Raw genomic sequence first — 20187 nt, forward strand, 5'->3', positions numbered from 1 at the left:
CAAATTACTTACTAGGGTACTTATTGTCAATCAATTGCATGACCTGAACGTAGGGTTGTGGATCCAGCCGGTCGTCTCTCGTAGGCTTGTCTTCTATGAATGTGGGCTTATAGTGAAGCTCAATAGGAAACAAGCGTCCAGGCACCTGAAATGATAACATTTATTATACACATACAAAGAAAGCCAGCGATTATTAAAGAATGATTTTACCTATCTACGAACAACTTTGATTAAGATGACCCCAACTTAAATCGCGAAAATATATCAGTTGTATCATACTAAACGTTTCATAATCCATGTATTTGTGAAAACACAGGTTGTATAGAAGTTAATGTGTACAAAATAAGTACTTTCATTGAGTCCAGCCATACATAAGGCATACAAACATAATGAAGGTAGGTATATTTTACATTTACTCACATGCACTTCAACAGACTAAAGCAGGTGAACATGTTCGTTTTTAATAATATCGTCGGAGATAGTGCAAATCCGCGTATGCAGTATTGGCGAAAAGCGCGTATCTGCATTAAATCAAATTCTACAGAAGAGGGATTAAACTTTTTTTTTAAATGGCTACGACTTTTTTTTTAGATGGCTACGACTTTTCTTTAAATGGCTACGTTTTTTTTTTAAATGGCTACGACTCATTTTTGCACAGTAAGCATCAATTCATGTTACCTACCTGATAACATTAGATTTTATTTCCCTTGACTGTACCCACTATCTAGATGACCGATAAAGTTTTAATTTATTACCTGTACAACTGCAGCAGATTCAGCGGAAAAATAGTCTTCAAATAATTTAATATTAATTGTAGCCGACATTAGTACTAGTTTGATGTCATTCCTACTGTGAATCAGACATTTCAACACGCCTAATAAAAAATCACCCATGAGATGTCGCTCGTGTATCTCATCTAGGATTATGACGTCATAATTTGGCAGATTTTCTGAAGACATCTGAAAAGGCATTGACAATATAATGAAGATAATTTAGGAAAATAATTAAGTTGACAAGTTAGTAGAGAGTGTGGAACTGAGAAAGATAGTCTAAAACGCAGTTATAGCTAAGCAGGTAACGTAAAGAGCGTGGCAAAATATCTTATATACTTCATTGGGACGACAACGAAGTTGTGTGTTCTGTCTCTAATATGAAGTCATACTTCTGTGTATCCTTAAGTCTTGGGTAGATTTTAATAGTTAGAAATTAGTAGCTTGAGTTTCAGATAGAATTTTATTTAAGCTGGGCTTGTTTCTTTATAATTTCACTTGATGAAAAGGTAAAATGTGGTCGATGATGGTACATGCCACCATAAAAGATTCACAACGACTTTAAATACATCACAATATAAAACATGTCAGAGTTTCACTTCGTAGTTGTGAGCTTGTTGTGGGCTCGCACATCTGAGTTTCTCAGAATTTAGGTGCGTAATTTAATTTGAAAGGAGAATGGTCAAAATAGACCTGGGTGCGGCCACTTCAAGAACTACTTTCAATCAATAGATATCATTATTGCGATCAAAAAACATTATGAGCACCAACACGTAAGTCATTAAGTTTTCGAAATATCTTAAATAATATATATTTTTAAAAGTTGATACTTAATATACGAACTTCGGCCTGGAATATGTTTGTGTGGCGTGTATGCTAACCATGATTGACCAAATATTTAAAGAGTTCTATGAACTGTTAAAAATAATGACACAATTTTGTAAAATGATGATGATTGCCTTTAAACAACCAAGGCCACGAAGATGTTCCGACTTGGTTGTGAGCGTATAGATGATCCTACTTCCATATCGTCGCCTTACTTTCTCAAGCTCGTATCTTAAAGCACAAAGTTACTGAAATTGCAAAAAATGGATTGTATATACAAATTTTGCAGGCTCATTTCAGTACACATTTCCTTCATATTCATCCACTGGCTTTTACCCACTTTGGGACAGTTGCTTCAGCTGTACGAAGCACAAGTCCGGTCGTGGATGGAGTATTGCTGCCACCTTTGGAATGGCTCTGCTACATACCAACTGGCCACCTTGGATTCAATTGACAACCGTGCCAAGAAACTTATAGGTGACTCGGAATTAGTGGAGGCGAAACTGCAGAGCCTTGAACACCGCCGTAAAGTTGCCTGCTTATCGGTATTTTACAGGGTATATCACGGAGAGTGTGCGATGGAATTACACGATTTAATTCCGACTTCCCCTTTCCATCACCGGGGGAGTAGGCGCAGGCTTGGGTTCCACCCTTGTGTTGTGGATATTCCAAAGATTCGCACGAAGCGTTACGCTTCCACATTTATATAGCGAATGGCTGAACGTTATAACATGGACCTTTTCAAGGCGAGAGTGAATAGGAATTATTTAGGTGTGCATGCTCCATAGTCAACCTCATTGTCACTTCCCATCAGGTGCGATGGAGCTCGAATGTGCACTCACATAAGACAAAAAAAAAAAAAATTAAAAAACCTATTCTTAAAGTATTACATCCAACACCCTTGATAAAAAATTTAAAATAAATAGAAAGTTTTGCCATCTCCTGAATAACCACTCTATAAAATACGAGTTTGAGAAAGTAATGCGTCGATATTTTGACTATTAGTGTTATAAACAAACTTAATAATTACCTGTCTAAGCAACAAACCTTCGGTAATAAAACATATTTTAGTATCTGCTGTTTTGCTTTTCTCAAACCGAATCTGGTAGCCGACTTTGCTTTCAAATTGAGTCAGCATCTCAAATGCTACTCGCTTTGATAGTGACACACAGGCTATTCTTCTTGGTTGCGTGCACGCTGCAAAAAATGGACTAACCTTAGTAAAGTCATTATCTACAAAGTTGAAAATGGATTTTCACTGGATTATTTATAAAGAAATAAGGGTCGTTGGATTCTATTTTCAAGTTTAAAACTTACATTAAAAGTATTTTAATTGAAAAGTTAAATTGCAAAATTAAAGAGTATGTGTTAGATAAAGAAGTATGGAAAGACAACAAGAGTCTAGATACCACACAATTATGATTCAAAGTGTATTCCATAGCATTTAAGTTTATTTGAAAAGAGCAATCCCTAGAGTTTCTTACTCGTTCTTCTCAGGGAGGTTAGCGTAGTGACCAAGCAGTAGCTTAAAAGTAGTAAAAATTTTACCTATGGAACAGATGATTATTTGACGTTGACTATTTAATAATAACTATTCTACCAACAACTATCTTTATTTTCCATGGAACTTTTTCATAGCTTGGAGCTGGCAATAATCACCAATATCATGGCGCCATGCCGTTTAAAAAATGAAGATAATTTGATAATTTGACGGTGTGGACGGCCGAGAAGGCGTTAGCGGGACGATCTTGATGGGTTTGAGAGAACATATTTAATTCTCACTCAACTTCGTACAATTACATACATCCTAATAACTCTCACAAAATAACACTTTCCCAACATACAAACTTTTACTCACACACACAACTTACTAAATCAAAACCACACTTCATGTCTCGAAATAGTTTATTGAACACTGCAAAAATTTTTAACTCCCCTGTAGGAATATTGAGTCAATTAGGTAATGTATATTTCAACAGTGTAATAATAATGTTCAACTGGAAATTCCTTATTAAAATTCGATAGCTTACATACTAATTATAAATAGTATCATTAATGATTTAACTGTTTCGAAATCTCAAGCGTGTGAACCCGAAGACTGCATAAACCATATACTAAATCTATGGCATAAACCATGTGGACAATTATGGAAATTGCCTTAATATACTTACCCAGAATATTCGTAGCATCTCAGCTAATATTTCTGGGCATAAAACACTTTTATTTAGAACTAATTTAACACAAGTCATTATAGTACTACTGAATGTTGGCTTTCTTGTAATCCAATTATCCCGGTAATAAAGGGTTATAATCATTATTTCGCAAACATTTCAATAAATAAAAATGATGGAATAGTTGTTTATGTTAAAAATTATATCTTGGACGTTAAAGTAAATGAACCGGAGGTTCTGGATGCAAATTTCATGTTAATGAAAATTGGTAAGGATACCTGTATCGTTGCAATTTATAGAACACCTTCTATCAGAAACATAAACAACTTCTTAAATTCTCACGATATCGTCTTGACCAACAACTCTTCCTATAAAAATATAATAATAATCGATGATATTAATATCGATATAATAGAAGGAAACATCAATAATAAAGCAACTGATTATTTAAAAAAAGCAACTCATAATTTACCAATCCACTGCAAAACTTCCATTGATCACATTATTCTTAAAACTAAATTAAAGGCTACTACTTTGGTAATTGAGTCAACAGTGACAGATAATAGTGCTGTTATGCTGGCACTGAGTAATATCTCAACTTTCAGGGCACTTAATTCGTCAACAAAAATTGATTTCATTGAATTAGATAAGTAAATAAACAACTTTAACTTCCGTTATATCTATAAATGCTCAGATGCAAATGCTGCATTCGAGTTCTTCTCAAATTCATTATCCAGAGCCATTCGAATGTGTTCTAAGACGTGTGTCATACCACACCGCGTGAGAATTATTAAACCTTGGATAACGCCGGGAGTCCTAAGGTGTATGAGAAATAGAGATAGGATGTATAAGAAAATCAAAACCTCTCCTAATAATGAAGTGCTAAAAATTACATATAAAAGATACTGTAATTTTTGCAACAAGTTATTAAAAAACCTTAAAAAACAGTATGAAAAGGTACTTACAAATGCTAAATCGAATCCTAAGAAATTATGGGGTGCTATTAAAGAAGTCACCCATATAGGCATAACCTATTCTAGTGCCCTAGATTTGCTAAAAGTGGGAAACTCACCTGTCACATCGGTAAATGAAGTTAATACTTTTTTCATTAATATGGGTAAAAATTTAGCACATAGCGTAGCCAGTGCATCTAATGTCGATAAACCAATAAATATAGAAAACATTTGGAACTCTATAGTTTTGTTTTGTAGAACAAATAATTAATTCCTTGTGTGCTAATTGCGCCTCTGGCATAGACGGAATTTTCTTCCATGGTTATAAAAAAACATAAAAATGTCCTAATTCAACTGATTACATTCCTAATAAATTTGAGTTTATCTACCAGTGTGTTTCCCAATATACTTAAAAAAGCTGTAGTCCATCCAATATATAAGTCAGATTTTTTTTTATAATATTAAGTGATGGGACGAACAAGTAGTGTGCCTGATAGTAAGCTACACGCCTGTCCATAACAGTTGCAGTGCCATTCAGAGCTTTAAATTGCAAAGATCTGAGGGACACTATCACTGTGCCCGTCACCCTGAGACATAAGTTGACAAGTCCCATGTCTCCCAGCAGTACTGCCCTGGATGACCTCTTTCACAAGGAGCTCTACTGCTACTAAAAAATGTGCTATGTAAATTACCAATATTCTGATAACCAGCTTCATGAAGGTACTGCGGCACTTGTGTAGACTTTCCACATCCAGTATCTCCAGCTACAATGACAACTCTTTCATTTTGTACAGCAGCTACTATTTCTGACCTGAAAAAATAAATCTATTGTAATTGAAATGCTATAAAAAAACCATTTGTTATATTATTTGTATTATACAGCAAATTGCATCTGTCTAATGTACCAAGTTCATAGAGGAGCACATAGAGAAAGCTTAAAATTTCAATATTACAAAAAATGTAAAGATTTACAAGTATTTTTGTCTTTAGTGATTAATATGGTGAATTGTTCAGTTTTTGTAGGTACAATAGTCATGCAGTTGTTATACTTTTTAATTACACATATATATGTGTAATTAAAAATTATTGCTATAGATCATATTAATATACATCAAGTTTGACACTTTAATAATAATAACATGCACACACTCATGGCCCTGCAGTGGGAAATCCTGTATCGTGGGTGCTATGGACACACACATAGACAACCAAAAATTACACCCAAACTCACAAGAGAAATAAATGTAGGACACACAAACATTTTTTCCAGCCTGAGAATCGAACCCAGGACCTCTGCGTGGCAGTGCAGCATGGTAACTGTTTCACCAAAGAAGCAGTTATTGTACTTTGGAGTTAGACTGTTCTTACAGAATATAGCATAAAGTTAAATTTAAATCATAAGTGATTAGCTGGACAAGCTTCCGACTCTACATGTGACTGTGCATGTACAGTCAACAGCACATGAAGCTACTTTTGTTTGAATATTGTCAGTTCAACAGAACAAGATCTGTCAATATATAGCTTGATGTGCTGCCATCTGTAAATTAATAAAATTAGTAAATAATAAACCACCTGTACTTAGCAACGGGTAGTTCTTTTTGTGCTTGTCTTAATTTCTTGAGTTTCTCAAATTTTTCTTTATTTTTAAAATCCAAGTAAATTGACACAACATTCAGAAAGGCTTCAAACAAATTTTTATCTAATTTTTTCCTGTCTCTTTCGTCACTAAATATCTCTGTATACTTTAGTTTTGTGGAAATATTAATACAGTGGAACTTAGAAAATTTTTTTGGCGCTCCTATTGAGTTAAACTCAAGTTTTTCACCATTACTTAGATCGATTATTGGTTTCCCCGCCTTTTTTAAAGTAGCCTCGTATTTTTTTACAAACACCCAAAAATCATCGAGACTGTTAGCTACTGTATTGCTCTCACTGCTGTAAAGAATTATTTTATTCAAATCTCGTTTGTAATGTTCAAAACTAAAGTTTTCTTCAAGATGGAGAGAAGTGGAAGGCGTAGGGCTGATTTTTCTCAATTTATGTCGTTCGTAGTCATGTGAACGTGAGCGCCGCCTTTTGGAAGAACTGCTTCGTTGATGTTGTGAGTTTCGGCTCATGTTTGCTTGAAAAAATCACGAAAAAGTGATCTAATCAAAAATTCTACACTCACGTTTACAGGTTCGTGTTTACATCGTTTTGTTGACTGACGTTGACTTTCGTGAATGACATTGTCATTCAATGATTTTTTTTTCACCCCATTTATTCGGGTGGGCAAAGATTTCACCATGCAGCCTTTTCATAAAAATTCTATACTCCTTGTATTGAATGACATTTTATTAGTGAAAAATTCCTGAAAATTGAAAAAATTGGAAAAATATGATTTCAAAGACTCATGATATTATGTTCTACTTTTAGAAATATTTTTCTTAAGTTTTTTAGCATGAGTTTTAAAATAAACTTATGTAGTTATAAGCCAGAATATGGAAAAACGAGATTCAAAATGATTTCACAACAGCAAAAAAATTTTTCTGAAAAATATGATTTTTCATTATGAAATTTTTCTTTGATCAACACTATGTATGTGTGATCTTTATGAAAAGATGATGTTACGGACAGGAACGTTAAATGCATTCATTTGATTACATTCACTATTAAAACTGTTTGATATACCATAAAAATGTCTCATTCTGTAGATTTGAATAGCCTGCCTGTACCTATATACTAAATCTATGCCTGCCTGTAGAATGGTAAAAATAGTGAAGGCATAGTAAGTATCCTATATTAATTATTTAATCTAAGAAATGTATAAAAAATGATAAAGGTATAACTTTTGCTATTGCTGCCAACTCAGAATTTGGAATCACGAGAAAATTACAGTGTTCTGTAAAAAGTCGTTCCGTGTAAAAGCGATATGAAAGTCATTTAATTGAACGTACCTTAAATCTGCGTAGCGCCCTCTGTTGGTATAGCCTTGTAACGTCACAATTATTTCCGCCATTACATTCCGCCATTTTGCTTTGTCGCGGGGTGAACGTAAAAATTATTCCTATGTATTTTATTGTGGATTTTAGTTATTTAGTTCAGGATTAGTGTTTTTAGTACACTAATGGCTTGCTTAAATACACTTAAGTTGGAAATCAAGACGTTAGAACAAGTGTTTCCAAAAAACCATGAACGCTTTCAGATAATGTCAGCTAGTGTCGACGAACTGACCTGCAGATTCGTTGGCAAAAGTGGAAAGAAATATGAAATACACGCAAATATTACCGTGAGTAGACTATTTCTTTGTATGCATTTGATGGAAGTTATGTGCTCTAGCATAGGTGTGATGGGTGTATTGATTATCGCCGTGGAACAAAGGGACGGTGTTTATGAGGGCAGGGCTGTCAACAATGGGTTTACGGAAGTGATTAGCTCCTTGCCATTCCTAGCTGAACACTTGGCATATTTCTCGGTGGCCTATTTACTAAACATCGGGTTGTTTATGCGGAGCGCACTACAGCAAAGGCGATAAGCGCGCAAGCTGTATTGATAAATCATCTGTCTTGCACGTATGAGGCAATATGCTAGCCGTTATATCGATCTCGATGTGTTTTAGTGCATTGAGTCAGTGTTCGGAAGACATTACAGCTACGTTTTACTGAAAGTAGCATCTGTTTTGTTTGAATAACGGTACTGCCGCGTTTTTAGGACAAAGGCACTTAGTCATCCTCGCTACCTGCTTTTTGTCGTGTATTTGTTGGTCCCATAGTTTTTTTGTTAGTCCATTGACATAGACAGTCTTTCTTAGAGCTTGGGAATTAATGTCATATTGAATTCCTTTATTCGTTATTGTTGTTATTGTTCAATATTGGAGTGTTGTTTATAGATTTAGTTGGAGGTAAATAGTATTGTTTACTATAGGCACATTGTATTTGTAAACAATGTTTCGAAATTTTATGTTACCATGCAATTAATTTTATTTTAAGGATTATTGTAGAGTTATGAAGGCAATTTATACTTAAACTGACATTTTTACAAACCTAAATAATTGTAGAAATGAAATAATAATAATATTCCATTATGATTCTTATAATTATAGTAGGAAAACTTTAAACACTAGATGCTAGAACCTAGAAGCATGGGGGAGCACCCCTGAGTAACAACCTAGACTTATTTTAAAGAAAACTTCCATACTAACAACAGGCTATATTTTCATTATGCAAGTAATTTACATGCATTTCAGGTTGCATGCAACTTGATTATTGGAAACATCAGCTTGTGTTATAGAAGCAAGTAAGTTTCTACTAAGTTTGCATTTGTGTTTTTGAACTAAAACATGTTTTTATACTTAACTTGCTCTAAAAGCAACATCTTACTTATTATTGGATGAAACTTTGGAATTGACACAATCACCAATCCCATGGCATGCATATTATAAAAGAGAACAAATTTCTACTGTCTACCAATGTTACCTGCATGCAAACTCTTGCATAATGGAAATATGAAGCACAAATAACCTTATATCATACTAATAGATAGTATGATATAAGGTTATTTACGCTATGTATGAATCATCTCTACATCAATAAAGCAAAAATATTTTTGCATATAAGACATCTTTCATGACAATGCAATGTCTTGCACATATTTGCCTTTAAATGATGAAATTGAACTTTTGTTTTGTATGACATCACATCAAAATAAACTATTCAGCTATTATGAAATTCATGTTGTGTTTCAATTTCCTTATTTTTCATGTATGCATAAATAAGGTTATTATGTTGAATAGGTAGGTTATTTATTGATGTCTCAACAATTAGTATTTATAGTGTTTGTTTTGAGATAAACTTGAAATGTGTTTTGCTAATTTTTAAGATTTTGTCATTATCTGGTTAGTTTTAGTCAGTATCATAGTGGTCATAGTCTACATTGTATTTATACAACTAAGTATATAGCATGCAAATTTAAACAAATTATACATTTCATACACTTTGGATTTGAAATTATATAAATTTATTAACTAACTATATGTATTTAATTTCGTAAGTTAGTCATACAGTCACGCTTTTTCCAATTTGTTAATATTAAATAACTAGTGTATAGTTTAGTAAAGTGGCAGATTACATCCAGTGGATAAAGTAGAATATTCATTGTAGTATAACAAAAAGGTTGGATTATATTCTTTGTATCCTTCATCTCATGAGCCTTTTCATGATATCCAACAACTAAAGCAAAAAAGAAATAGAATTTTAAATTTACACTTGAAAAAATGCAGGAATTGTGCGAATACAAAATTTCTTTTTCAAATATAATTTTTGGCTATTTGCTATAGTTATTTGTTATTTTAAGCACTGTTACAAGCAACAGTTATCATTGATATGATTGTTATAATGATGATTAGGCAATCATCATTATAAATGCAAACTATGATTGTTAGTACAACAAACACCTGAAATAAAATTAACTTTTTTGTTAAAATTCATACGAGATGAGCACCAGCATCTCCATATTTCATTTATATCAACTCTCCTGGGAGAGGTCTATATCACTAATTGCCATTAAAAGGCAGAGGTACTGGTAATATAGATGGTTTTATGGATGTTTTTAATTATAGCAAATCTTAACTGTGGTTGAATATCATCACACCTCACAGACAAAAGCATTTGTTTATTTTATTTGTTAATTTACATTGTCATTAAGTTCATTTGAAATAAAGTGAGTAGGAAATCGGCTCAATTGTATTCTAAATAATAATACATAATGATCTATTTATTGATCTTTTGTTGGCAGTGATGTAAATTCGGTTTTGGTGAAGGTCAGATTGAACAATCACTACTACTTTTACTAGAATTGAGTTGTGACCACAATAATAAAGGTGTTTCAATAGAGCCAAACATTTTGAAATCCCAGTTACTCCCAGTCACTTGTTTGAATATCGCCTCCAGTGCAATGGAACAAGTTCCATCAATGTATATGTGCTGCTGTCTGTATACAACTAAGTTCTACAATGGATAAGATGTTAAAATAATATTTGTAGACTAATAGTGTTTTTATAACCATAGAATATGACAATAATATAAATTATGAGCCACCAAAAATATGTTTGTCTATGATACATGTTTTCTTTGTTTGTTTTTTGTATAAATCAATAATGTTATTTACAGGAGACATACCCAAACACACCTCCGGTGTGGTTCGCGGACAGCGAGGATCCCATCGTGACAAATGCGGTCCAGATTCTCACAAATACACAAGGAAGAGACAATCATGTTATAAATCAGGTATGTCTGTTTTACTAACAGTTCACTAGCTTGGTTGGACCTCAGTGAACTTCAGTTTGCCGAAGCTAGTGAACTTCGTAATAAACAATAATAACTGTTGTGCTTGGTCTTTTTGATAAAGTCTCAGTTCATCTGTTCCATAAAGTATTTATGCATTATAAGGCTGACAAAGGATTTTTCTTAAAATCTTGAAATGGTTATGTTCCTTGGAAATGGCAAGTGTGTGAATGGACTGATCCAAATCGAGGAAACAAAAGAATGAATCGTATTAACATATATATGTTACTCCAGCCTGCGTGACAGAACGGTTACCATGCTGGACTGCCAAGTGTCAGAGGTCCCGGATTCAAATCCCGGGGCGGGAGAAATATTTGTATTGCCCACATTTATTTATCTTGTGAGTTTGGGTGTAAAATGTGGTTGTCTATGTGTGTGTCTCTAGCATCCGCGATACAGGGTTTCCTAAGTGGACATTTATGAGTGTGTGCGTTTTAAAAAAAAATACGTTCCACTGCTGGGCGCGGGTCCACTCTAATGGATTAAACCTTGTAGGTTAATTCACCAAGGGCCGAATGTGGATTGAATACTTCACAAGTCGATTGTTGACGTCGTAGTTTTCTACGTTAAAGCAAAGATAATTGTTAAAAATTACTCCACAAAGAAAGACAAGTTCTGGGAATCGAACCTGGGCGTTCTACATTTGAGGCAGACGTTCTCCCAACTAGCATATGTATATAGGAAAAGTAATGTTTCTATGAAAGCCTTTCCCCGTGGTTTGAACCTACAATTTATTAGAGAATCAATTTGAAACCTTCGTGTTTGTAGTTGGTACCGCAGCCGCTATTAATATCAATAAGAGCACATGGAAATATTAAAAAAGACTAATGGTCGTATTCCAGAACTCTACTCAATGCTCAAGTCAGGACTTGAGTATTGCAGTGAGCACTGAAAATCATACACAAGTCCTTGCCATTAAGTCGTATTTCCAGTGCTTGTGTTTCCAGTGCAATCCTGACTTGAGCATTGAGTAGAGTTCTAGAATACGACCCTAAGTCTTTTGTACAATGTTGTGCCTTTTATAAATGTAACTGTTAATGCCATATTCATAGTGAACTATACATTTCTATGTAACCTGATAATTATAATAATGTCTCGGTTTATTCCTGTACTAAGAAAGTAACATTGTTGCAGTATACTTGGAATTATCACTGATACTAAATAACAAAATAATCTCAGTAGCTACGTCATAGAAATTCTCATTCAGATTATGTTGAAATTTCCATTAGGTAAATACAATATCGGATTTTGAAATAGAGATAGTACAGTGGAATTTACTACTATACTACTGCGTTGTTAGTTTTTGACGAAATAAAAACAGTGTTGTTTTAAAGGATCCACTTCACAGATTGACTCGTAGATTATCCAGATAAATCAGGTGAATCGTTTAAATTTATAGGTAAAATTTAAAAAAAAAAAACAACAACAATTTGATTAGGTACATAAAAATGATAGAAATATGTAGAGAACAATGCAAAAGAAAACAAAAAAGCAAAACAGTTTAAAAACCTTTTTTGTCAAAGGATACTAGAATTAATATTATTTGATTAATTAGTCAAAGTGTACGATCAAATTCAAAAATCTCATTCAAAGTATAAAAATTTAATTAGTATAATTTCTTTTTTATTGTTACATTTTTTGAAGCGCATAATACTGTGCAAGACCGCGGCTACTACGCATAGGCCTTTCCACACTCGCGCTCGATTCACCGCGCTAAATCACGGCGCGTATCGCGGTGCAGGTCGCGGCAAAAACTGCTATAGTTCCACACTCCTAGAGGTTAGCGCTTGGTTTGCGTGCTTGACGAAGATGGACGTCGCATCCGTTTTGAATTGATTTATAAAATCTTTCATTTTCATATTCCATAATTCGGTGATATTCCAAATATGTCAGTTCTAGTTCATTTGTCCAATCCACGGCCGTTAAGCACCGTTCAAATTGTCAACAATAAAAATACAACACAACCGTACGCAGCTCCTACTTATCGGTAACTGAGCAGCACGCGAATGTGGAGCCTTGTCGCGTTCACGCCAAGATCGCGCTTCGCGAACCCTTTGTTGCGGGACAAAATACCGATAACAATCGGGAACGAGACGCGAACGCGGCGCGAAGAACATGCGAATCTGATCTACACTCATGCTTTACGGGTAAAATATCAATGTGTATCACGAGAATACTGTGATTAATACTTAAATTTTTCAAGGTATGTTTTGCAACCTGTAAGTACCACTAAAATATTTTGACAAACCTACGTCCCGAGGGACGACAGGTGAGACTTGCACTACTTGTCTTTTTTGGCAATTGTTCAAAAATACTTTTATCATTACTGACTAGTCAGCTCACGAGTATGGTTCTATGGAACTTAAGAACTCGGGTAGAGATATCCAATTCGCGGAAATGATTTTATATTAGGACCTTAATTATAGTTTACTTCACACTCGAAAAGCCAAACAGAGTTGTCGGAGTATTGCAAATCTACTTAACAATTTTTTTTATAACATCAAGTCACAAGACGAGCAAGTCGTGCGCCTGATGGTAATGTGATGCCTGTCCATAACAGTTGCAGTGCCACTCAGAGCTTTAAATTGCGAAGATCTGAGGGGCACTGCCACTGCGCCCGTGACACCGAGACATAAGTTGATAAGTCCCATGTGCCTGTACTTTCACCAGCACCCTTAACCCTTCAAAACCGGAACGCAGTAATGCTGACATTACTGCTTGGCGGCAGAAATTATCACATAATAGGTGCGGATAAGCTAATACAATTTATAATAATAAAACTAAGGAAGCCATCGGCTCACAGCAATTTCAATCAGCTGATTGTTTTATGATTGTACCTTACCATACACAATGGAACACTCCTTTAGGGAACAATTTTAGATCAGACAGATAACAGTTTCTGTATCATTCGTAGAGTAGTCCCATAAAATTTAGAAATGTTTTTTTTAACACCGCGCACAAAATAAAAAATCCTTTTTTAGTCAGTTCCATGTCCAATATTATGATGGTGTTAGTAGATGTGGTGCACAACAAAGAGTTGAAATGATTAGCAAAAGAGTTACTATGTAAAGAAATCTTGATTTGAGCTAATTACGTTTCTTATAAGTTCACTAATGTTGACTTCTGAAAAGGTATTTGTTCTGCAAAAATGCATTGTGAAGTTATTGTGATAAAGTCGAAATTCAAAATATCAACTTTTTTATTATTTTGACTTTGTGTTAATATCAACGCATAAGAAAATGAACCTTAAGTAAAATACGTCATAGTCCACAGTTATGTTAATTCTCAATGAAATCGGCGGATCTTACACGGTGCTTTGCGATTTTATTGTGTATGAGTTTGTATTAATCTGCACGTTGTATGAGTTTGTTTGAAAATAATCGCGTGAGGCGACGCGGCAACTCCGCAAGGTACAACACACAGCATACAGTAATAGCTGTTTTTACTGCAGGACCTATATTACACTCTGCCTTAGGGCGCGTTCTCATTTTACAGATAATCGCTTCCAACGATTCTGTCGTGCAAACGACAAGGCGGCTGCCGTGAACCCATAAATTGTCGTCACGATCTAGTGGGAACAGTTAGACACGACAGTCGTTCAACGATAAAATAAACGTCCACGACACAGTCACGGCAGATAGTCGTGATATGGGAACAGGCTAGACGCGACAGTCATCCAACGATAAATAAAACGTTACGACATAATGAGAAGGCGCTCTTACGCTTGTGTGGCGCGTCACGCTGCCGCTAATGCGGCTTCATGTAGAATCTCACTTACGCATCTAATTAAAAACTCTGTTATTATTATTACTCAGCAATAAAATTAGCATGAAGAATAATGAATATATCGTACATGACACCAAATAATAACACAAAAATGGATGAGTTAGAAAAAACGCGATTTGAAAGTTTAAAAATGATATTATTGTGTCGCCATCGCTGAGGTCCCGGGTTCGATCCCCGGCCGGGTCAATATATTGACAATATATTGAAAATTAGTTTCTATAGAAACTAATTTTTCTATGTTGTCTCGGTGTTTGTGGTACCGATTTCCTTAAGTGCTTTAGGTACATACTTCGGTATCAGAGCTACGTATATGATGTTGTCTAATATTTATTTATTTATATTTAAAATATCACCCAATGGATCATATTGCGAATAATAACATTATTTTTATTCCTAACACTCATAAACGAGACTATAAATTTATTGATACCATTCAGTGGTTTTTGAACTTTCAAATCGTTTTTTCTCTAAACTCCACCATTTTTGAGTTATATCAGGATCTGGTGTCATGTGTGATGTATCAAATTTAATTGCAATACCTCAAGAATCGTAGATAATAACGCACACACTATAATAACGCACACACTTAACATAGCCCCGCACTAGGGAAACCCTGTGTCTCGGGTGCCATGGACACAAACATTGAAAACCACAAATTACACCCAAAACCACGAGAGAAATAAATGTAAGCCATGCAAATATTTCTCCTGGCCCGGGAATCCAACCTGGGACCTCTGTGTGGCAGTCCGGCATGGTAACCATTGGGCCACCGAAGCAGTTTTAGAGATATGCTTATTTTAGTCCTTTTAATACATTAAAACATTCCTATGTAGATTATTCTACGTATGATGTAACGAAACGTGTTCATATTACCTACAGAAAAAAGAAAAATTTACCCATAAAAGTTAAGACAAAATTTCTTACACTTATGATGTTACCGAACTCTTGCTGTGAGAAGTACGTCCTAGGCCTAGATAGAAATTATGCCCATTGAAAACTAAATTATTATCTACCAATAGACGGAATGTATAACGCTACGATTATGTTATGTGTGGATGTCGAACGTGTGTGTATATGGAATTTTGATGAAAATACCTTGGAGCCACATAAGCAGCTTATCTGAAATTAAATTATGTTGTTCTTAGGTGGGCATATTGCTCAGGGAGCTATGCAAGTTACACGGCGTGCCGGAGCCGCCTGACTTGGACTCGCTTTCTATACCGATGCATCCTGCTCCACAGTTTAGGTACGTACCTATAACGTTATGAAAGTTGATTTTTTATTGACTTCAACAACAAGGAGGAGTATTAATTAAATTTTTATTGAATTGATATTCATTTATTTTTTGTGAAATTACTCCACTAGTTTGTTATAATTATTAATACAAATCCAACCGGATCGAAGGAATTTTTTCTGAGTGTTTTTTCTGAGTGTTCGGTCTTTGTATTAATAATTATAACAAGGAGGAGGTTCTTAATTCGACAGTATTTTTTTTTAATAAACAAGTTACAATTATTACACAGTAAACTTACAGAGTGCAATTACAACTATCACAGTCTGGAGTGGACGATGTTAAAATAGTAATCTGTATATTATGTAATAATCTCAATGCAAAATACTAAGAAAACCGACCTCAAAAGTCATTCATCCCCTAGTTTGCCACTCTTACAGGTAGAATATTTTTTTCAAATAGAAATGGGACCATTTTTGAGGTACCCTCTTTCCAACAAAAAAAGAATCGTCAAAATTTGTTCACAAATTAGTTTATAGTTAGTGTATAGAGTTATCGCGTAACATCATACAAAAAAAGAACGTTCAGTTGAATTAAGAACCTCCTCCTTTTTTTAAAGTTAGAAAATAAAGGTTTTGTACAAATAGGACATGAAACTATTTTTCCGTATTTAAATCGCGTATATTTGTTTTTTTCAAACAAACCTCAAAAAAACAAATATATGCGATTTAAATCCGGAAAAATAGTTTCATTTCCTATGTGTAACAATTTTGTACAAATGTTACCGTTTCTTCTAGAAGGTAATTGGTATGGTTGTCTCGCATTTTATTATTCTTTTTCATACACAAAATTGTAAATTGAGCTCCATTGTCTTATATGTATGTATTTGCGTAAATGAAACCATTATGTCACTATAGTTGTAAAGGTCATTGCTCTCTGTACCGCCTTTTTAGTGGATCCATCTCAAGCCATACGTATATTGCAATATGTTCTTTGTGAAAAGAAAGGTCCTCTTTACAATCCCCACTTGCATTTACGATCAAAGTGCCTTTTGCACAATTATGGTTTATCGTGAAGTACCATTGATCTCGTCCTACCGCGTCTATACAATATGTTTGGAGATATTTTATCGATCTTTGTTATGCTACTCTCTTCTTTGTTTTTTACGCAAAAAAGTACGCGATAGACCTCCATTCCACCTAATGGATGACTCCTTTGATAGAAGTTCCAAAAGTTGTATTGTCTGATTATCGTACTTATAAGACATTTCCTTATACAAATCCTAATTAAAAAATGAACGTTTCATATGTAAATTAGTCGTCAAATTATCGTATTTTAATATCTAGAATTATGGGGAACAATCTAGTCACGTTTTTCTAAGTCGGTAGAGACACGAAGTCGGAACTTTCTTGAATAGACTGGAGTTAAAGTTTGAAACGTTATCAGTTCTTACAAGGTCGTTACCTGCTTTCAATTTATAAAAGATACCTCTGAAAGTACAACCTATTAAATAAAAAGAAAATTTTTAGAAGCTCTTAACAATGAGGAAACTAAATTACAGTCCAATGGAGAATTTCCGCCTATTGAAATCCTTTTAAAAAAACACTTGTAAATATAGTATGGAGTTGGACCATAAAAAGTCTAGCAAACATCAAATTATTCTTTTTATATCGTAAACCATTGGCGTTTTATACTTTATCAGCGTGTTATCTTTATGTACGTAACTATTTACGCAAACCATTGTGTATGGTTTCTTTGTTTACAAGCCACCCTTTATATTCTCTCAGAATAACTAATACGGCCATTATTCTATGATTTTTGACATTTTATGTTAATAATTACGTGCTACACAATTACGCCTATGACCTGGAACGTAGTCGTCTAACTCAAAAGCCAGTCCGACGTTCTGAGTGAAATTTAAAAATCGTGTACATTTCGAAACCTATTTGCTGTTTCTATGTTTGAATTTTATGGTTATCAAATTTGAAGTTCAGTTATGAATACAACACTGCACTAAAACTATAAGACTAACGAATTTTCGTATTAACGGATAAACTGAATTAGTTTATTATTTTAATAGGATCTGGGAATCTCACATGAAACCTTTTACAATATAAATACTGAGTTTTATGGGTATAACAAGCCAGAGTATATCTGCTTATCTGATGTGTGTATAACATTGTTTAATGACAATGGTACAATTTTAACTCTTGTTAATATTAGAACAATGACTAGTCATTACTACAGGTAATTAGTTAATGACACTTCATAATTTTGATGAGAGGTAGACAAGCTATTGACAATAGAATTTGTGTCGAGCAAAAAGTTGGATCATTAATTTTTATTTCAAATTTGCATCCGAGAAACAAATTATACAACCCTGCATGTTTCCATGGGTTAAAAAGAATGGCGAGTACGTACTACTCAAAACGGCGCGTCACTGCACGTGTACGTCAATACGTATTATACCTTGACGTAGAATGTTCCGACTAACAGTATGCCTCAAAGAATATCGCATAAAAAATGACTGCCGTGCAGTATGACACCGCGATGCTGGTGCTGTTCACGATAAGGGATAAATTGAAGTTATAGAGTTATAAGTTATAAAGCAACGTTTCTTTTAGTAAACTCAAGACGTATATTTGTATTTTATGATATCAAGTTACGGGATGAATCTTGCGCCTGGTGCCAGTTGCAGTGCTGCTCACAGCTTTAAATAGCGAATCTGAGTTATACAGTTGACAAGTCCCATGTGCATGTAGTTTTACCACCGCCCCAAAACCGGAACCCAGATCAGACTACTCCTTGGCGACGGAAATCGGTATGGTTGCAGTAATTCCTCGGACGAACTCCTTAACAAGGATCTTTACTTCTACTGAAATTTGTTCAAGTATACTTGGTAATAAAAAGGATTTAGCAAATGCGTGATCTCTTGACATGCAAAGAACATTGAAATCATTAGGCACATTATCTAGCATACCAGAATGAACCCATATTTCATTAACTAGTATTTTGTTATTTTGATTTCTCTACGCTGCACTGTGTTTTTTTACACCTGAAATCGGACATGTCCCTGTTAACAAAAGAATCAGAGAAAACGTTACATTCCGAATGCATGAGTAAAATTCCCGCGAGTTTCACTACAATAGTTTTGGAGAAACCCTCGACCAATGTTTATGTCCCGTATTTGGTATTTTTTGAAAATTCTAGTGACCGAATTAGTGACCAAAAAATTCTAGTGTGAAGGTAGTACTTGATTTTTTTTGTGGAATTAGTCTTTATGTGGGGCTACGTTTTAAAGCAAGTTGTAAATCCAACTAACCTATAAAAAAGCAAAATAAAAAGTTAGAAATGACTAAACGGCGATTTACTCGCAGCCCATATGTGCTAGCGCGGCCAAAAACCGTTTATAATATGCCTACAAGTAAGGTCTTTCAAAAAACAATCTAACGAATTACTTAGCTGCAACGATTTGGTAATTAGAATTTTATTTTCAAAAAATACCAAATGCGAGATATAAACTTTGTTCAAGGTTTTCTCCAAAAGTATTGTAGTGAGACTCACGGGAGTTTTACTATATATGTATTCGGGTTGTAACGTTTTCTCTGATTGTTTTGTAAACAGGGACTTGCCCGGTTTTAGGGGTAAAAAAACGGTGTGCGCTGCTTAGTCAAAATAACATTAGTTCACTGAAAACTAATGGGTGTTATCTTTCAGTTTAACGTTGCCATAGAAATACACTACAAACTTTTAGACCTTTTACTTATGTGGAGTTATATAACCTATACAAACAAAAGAATTGAAATCCTGTTCAAAAATGTTCTCACATATAATTAACTTATAAGTAAAAATTGGTATTAAACATCTAAAACTTTTGTTTTTGCATGTTAAACATTTTAATAAGAGCTTTTTTTCGAATTCGCAGACTTCCAAGTGTGACGTCAAACGGCGCCGAATCGGGCACCGAGGAGGACGAGGAGATGGCGGCTGAGGATGACGACTCAGAGGGGGAGGATGACTTGCCCATGGAGATGGTCGAAGATGCTGGGCGCAGCAACAAGGTATTTATCTTTTTTTATAAATTACGGTTTTGCTTACTATTCTGCGTTTACGTTGTTTAAAATCCGAATC

The 20187-nt window shown here is 34.4% G+C and overlaps 2 protein-coding genes across 2 annotated transcripts in view; one reads left to right on the plus strand and one right to left on the minus strand.

Annotated features, from left to right (window-relative positions):
* LOC113234926 (probable ATP-dependent RNA helicase DHX34) overlaps positions 1 to 6388 on the minus strand; it is a 26175-nt gene extending 19787 nt beyond the window's left edge. Inside the window, exons 1-5 of the mRNA XM_026470448.1 lie at positions 6292 to 6388; positions 5412 to 5530; positions 2626 to 2792; positions 756 to 959; positions 13 to 145 (exon numbers count right to left, since the gene is read on the minus strand). Coding sequence (XP_026326233.1) covers positions 13 to 145; positions 756 to 959; positions 2626 to 2733 — 445 coding nt within the window. The 5' untranslated portion in view covers positions 2734 to 2792; positions 5412 to 5530; positions 6292 to 6388. The remainder of the gene's footprint in view (positions 1 to 12; positions 146 to 755; positions 960 to 2625; positions 2793 to 5411; positions 5531 to 6291) is intronic.
* A 1326-nt stretch (positions 6389 to 7714) lies between these two features.
* The window catches only part of LOC113234656 (ubiquitin-conjugating enzyme E2 Q2), a 25080-nt gene continuing 12607 nt past the window's right edge, over positions 7715 to 20187 (plus strand). Inside the window, exons 1-4 of the mRNA XM_026470061.1 lie at positions 7715 to 7987; positions 10866 to 10982; positions 15971 to 16071; positions 19982 to 20117. Of these exons, the coding sequence (XP_026325846.1) occupies positions 7826 to 7987; positions 10866 to 10982; positions 15971 to 16071; positions 19982 to 20117 (516 nt within the window). The 5' untranslated portion in view covers positions 7715 to 7825. The remainder of the gene's footprint in view (positions 7988 to 10865; positions 10983 to 15970; positions 16072 to 19981; positions 20118 to 20187) is intronic.

The sequence above is a fragment of the Hyposmocoma kahamanoa genome, unplaced genomic scaffold (assembly GCF_003589595.1).
Source record: "Hyposmocoma kahamanoa isolate Upper Pololo Valley unplaced genomic scaffold, ASM358959v1 86, whole genome shotgun sequence".
Taxonomy (NCBI): Eukaryota; Metazoa; Arthropoda; class Insecta; order Lepidoptera; family Cosmopterigidae; genus Hyposmocoma; species Hyposmocoma kahamanoa.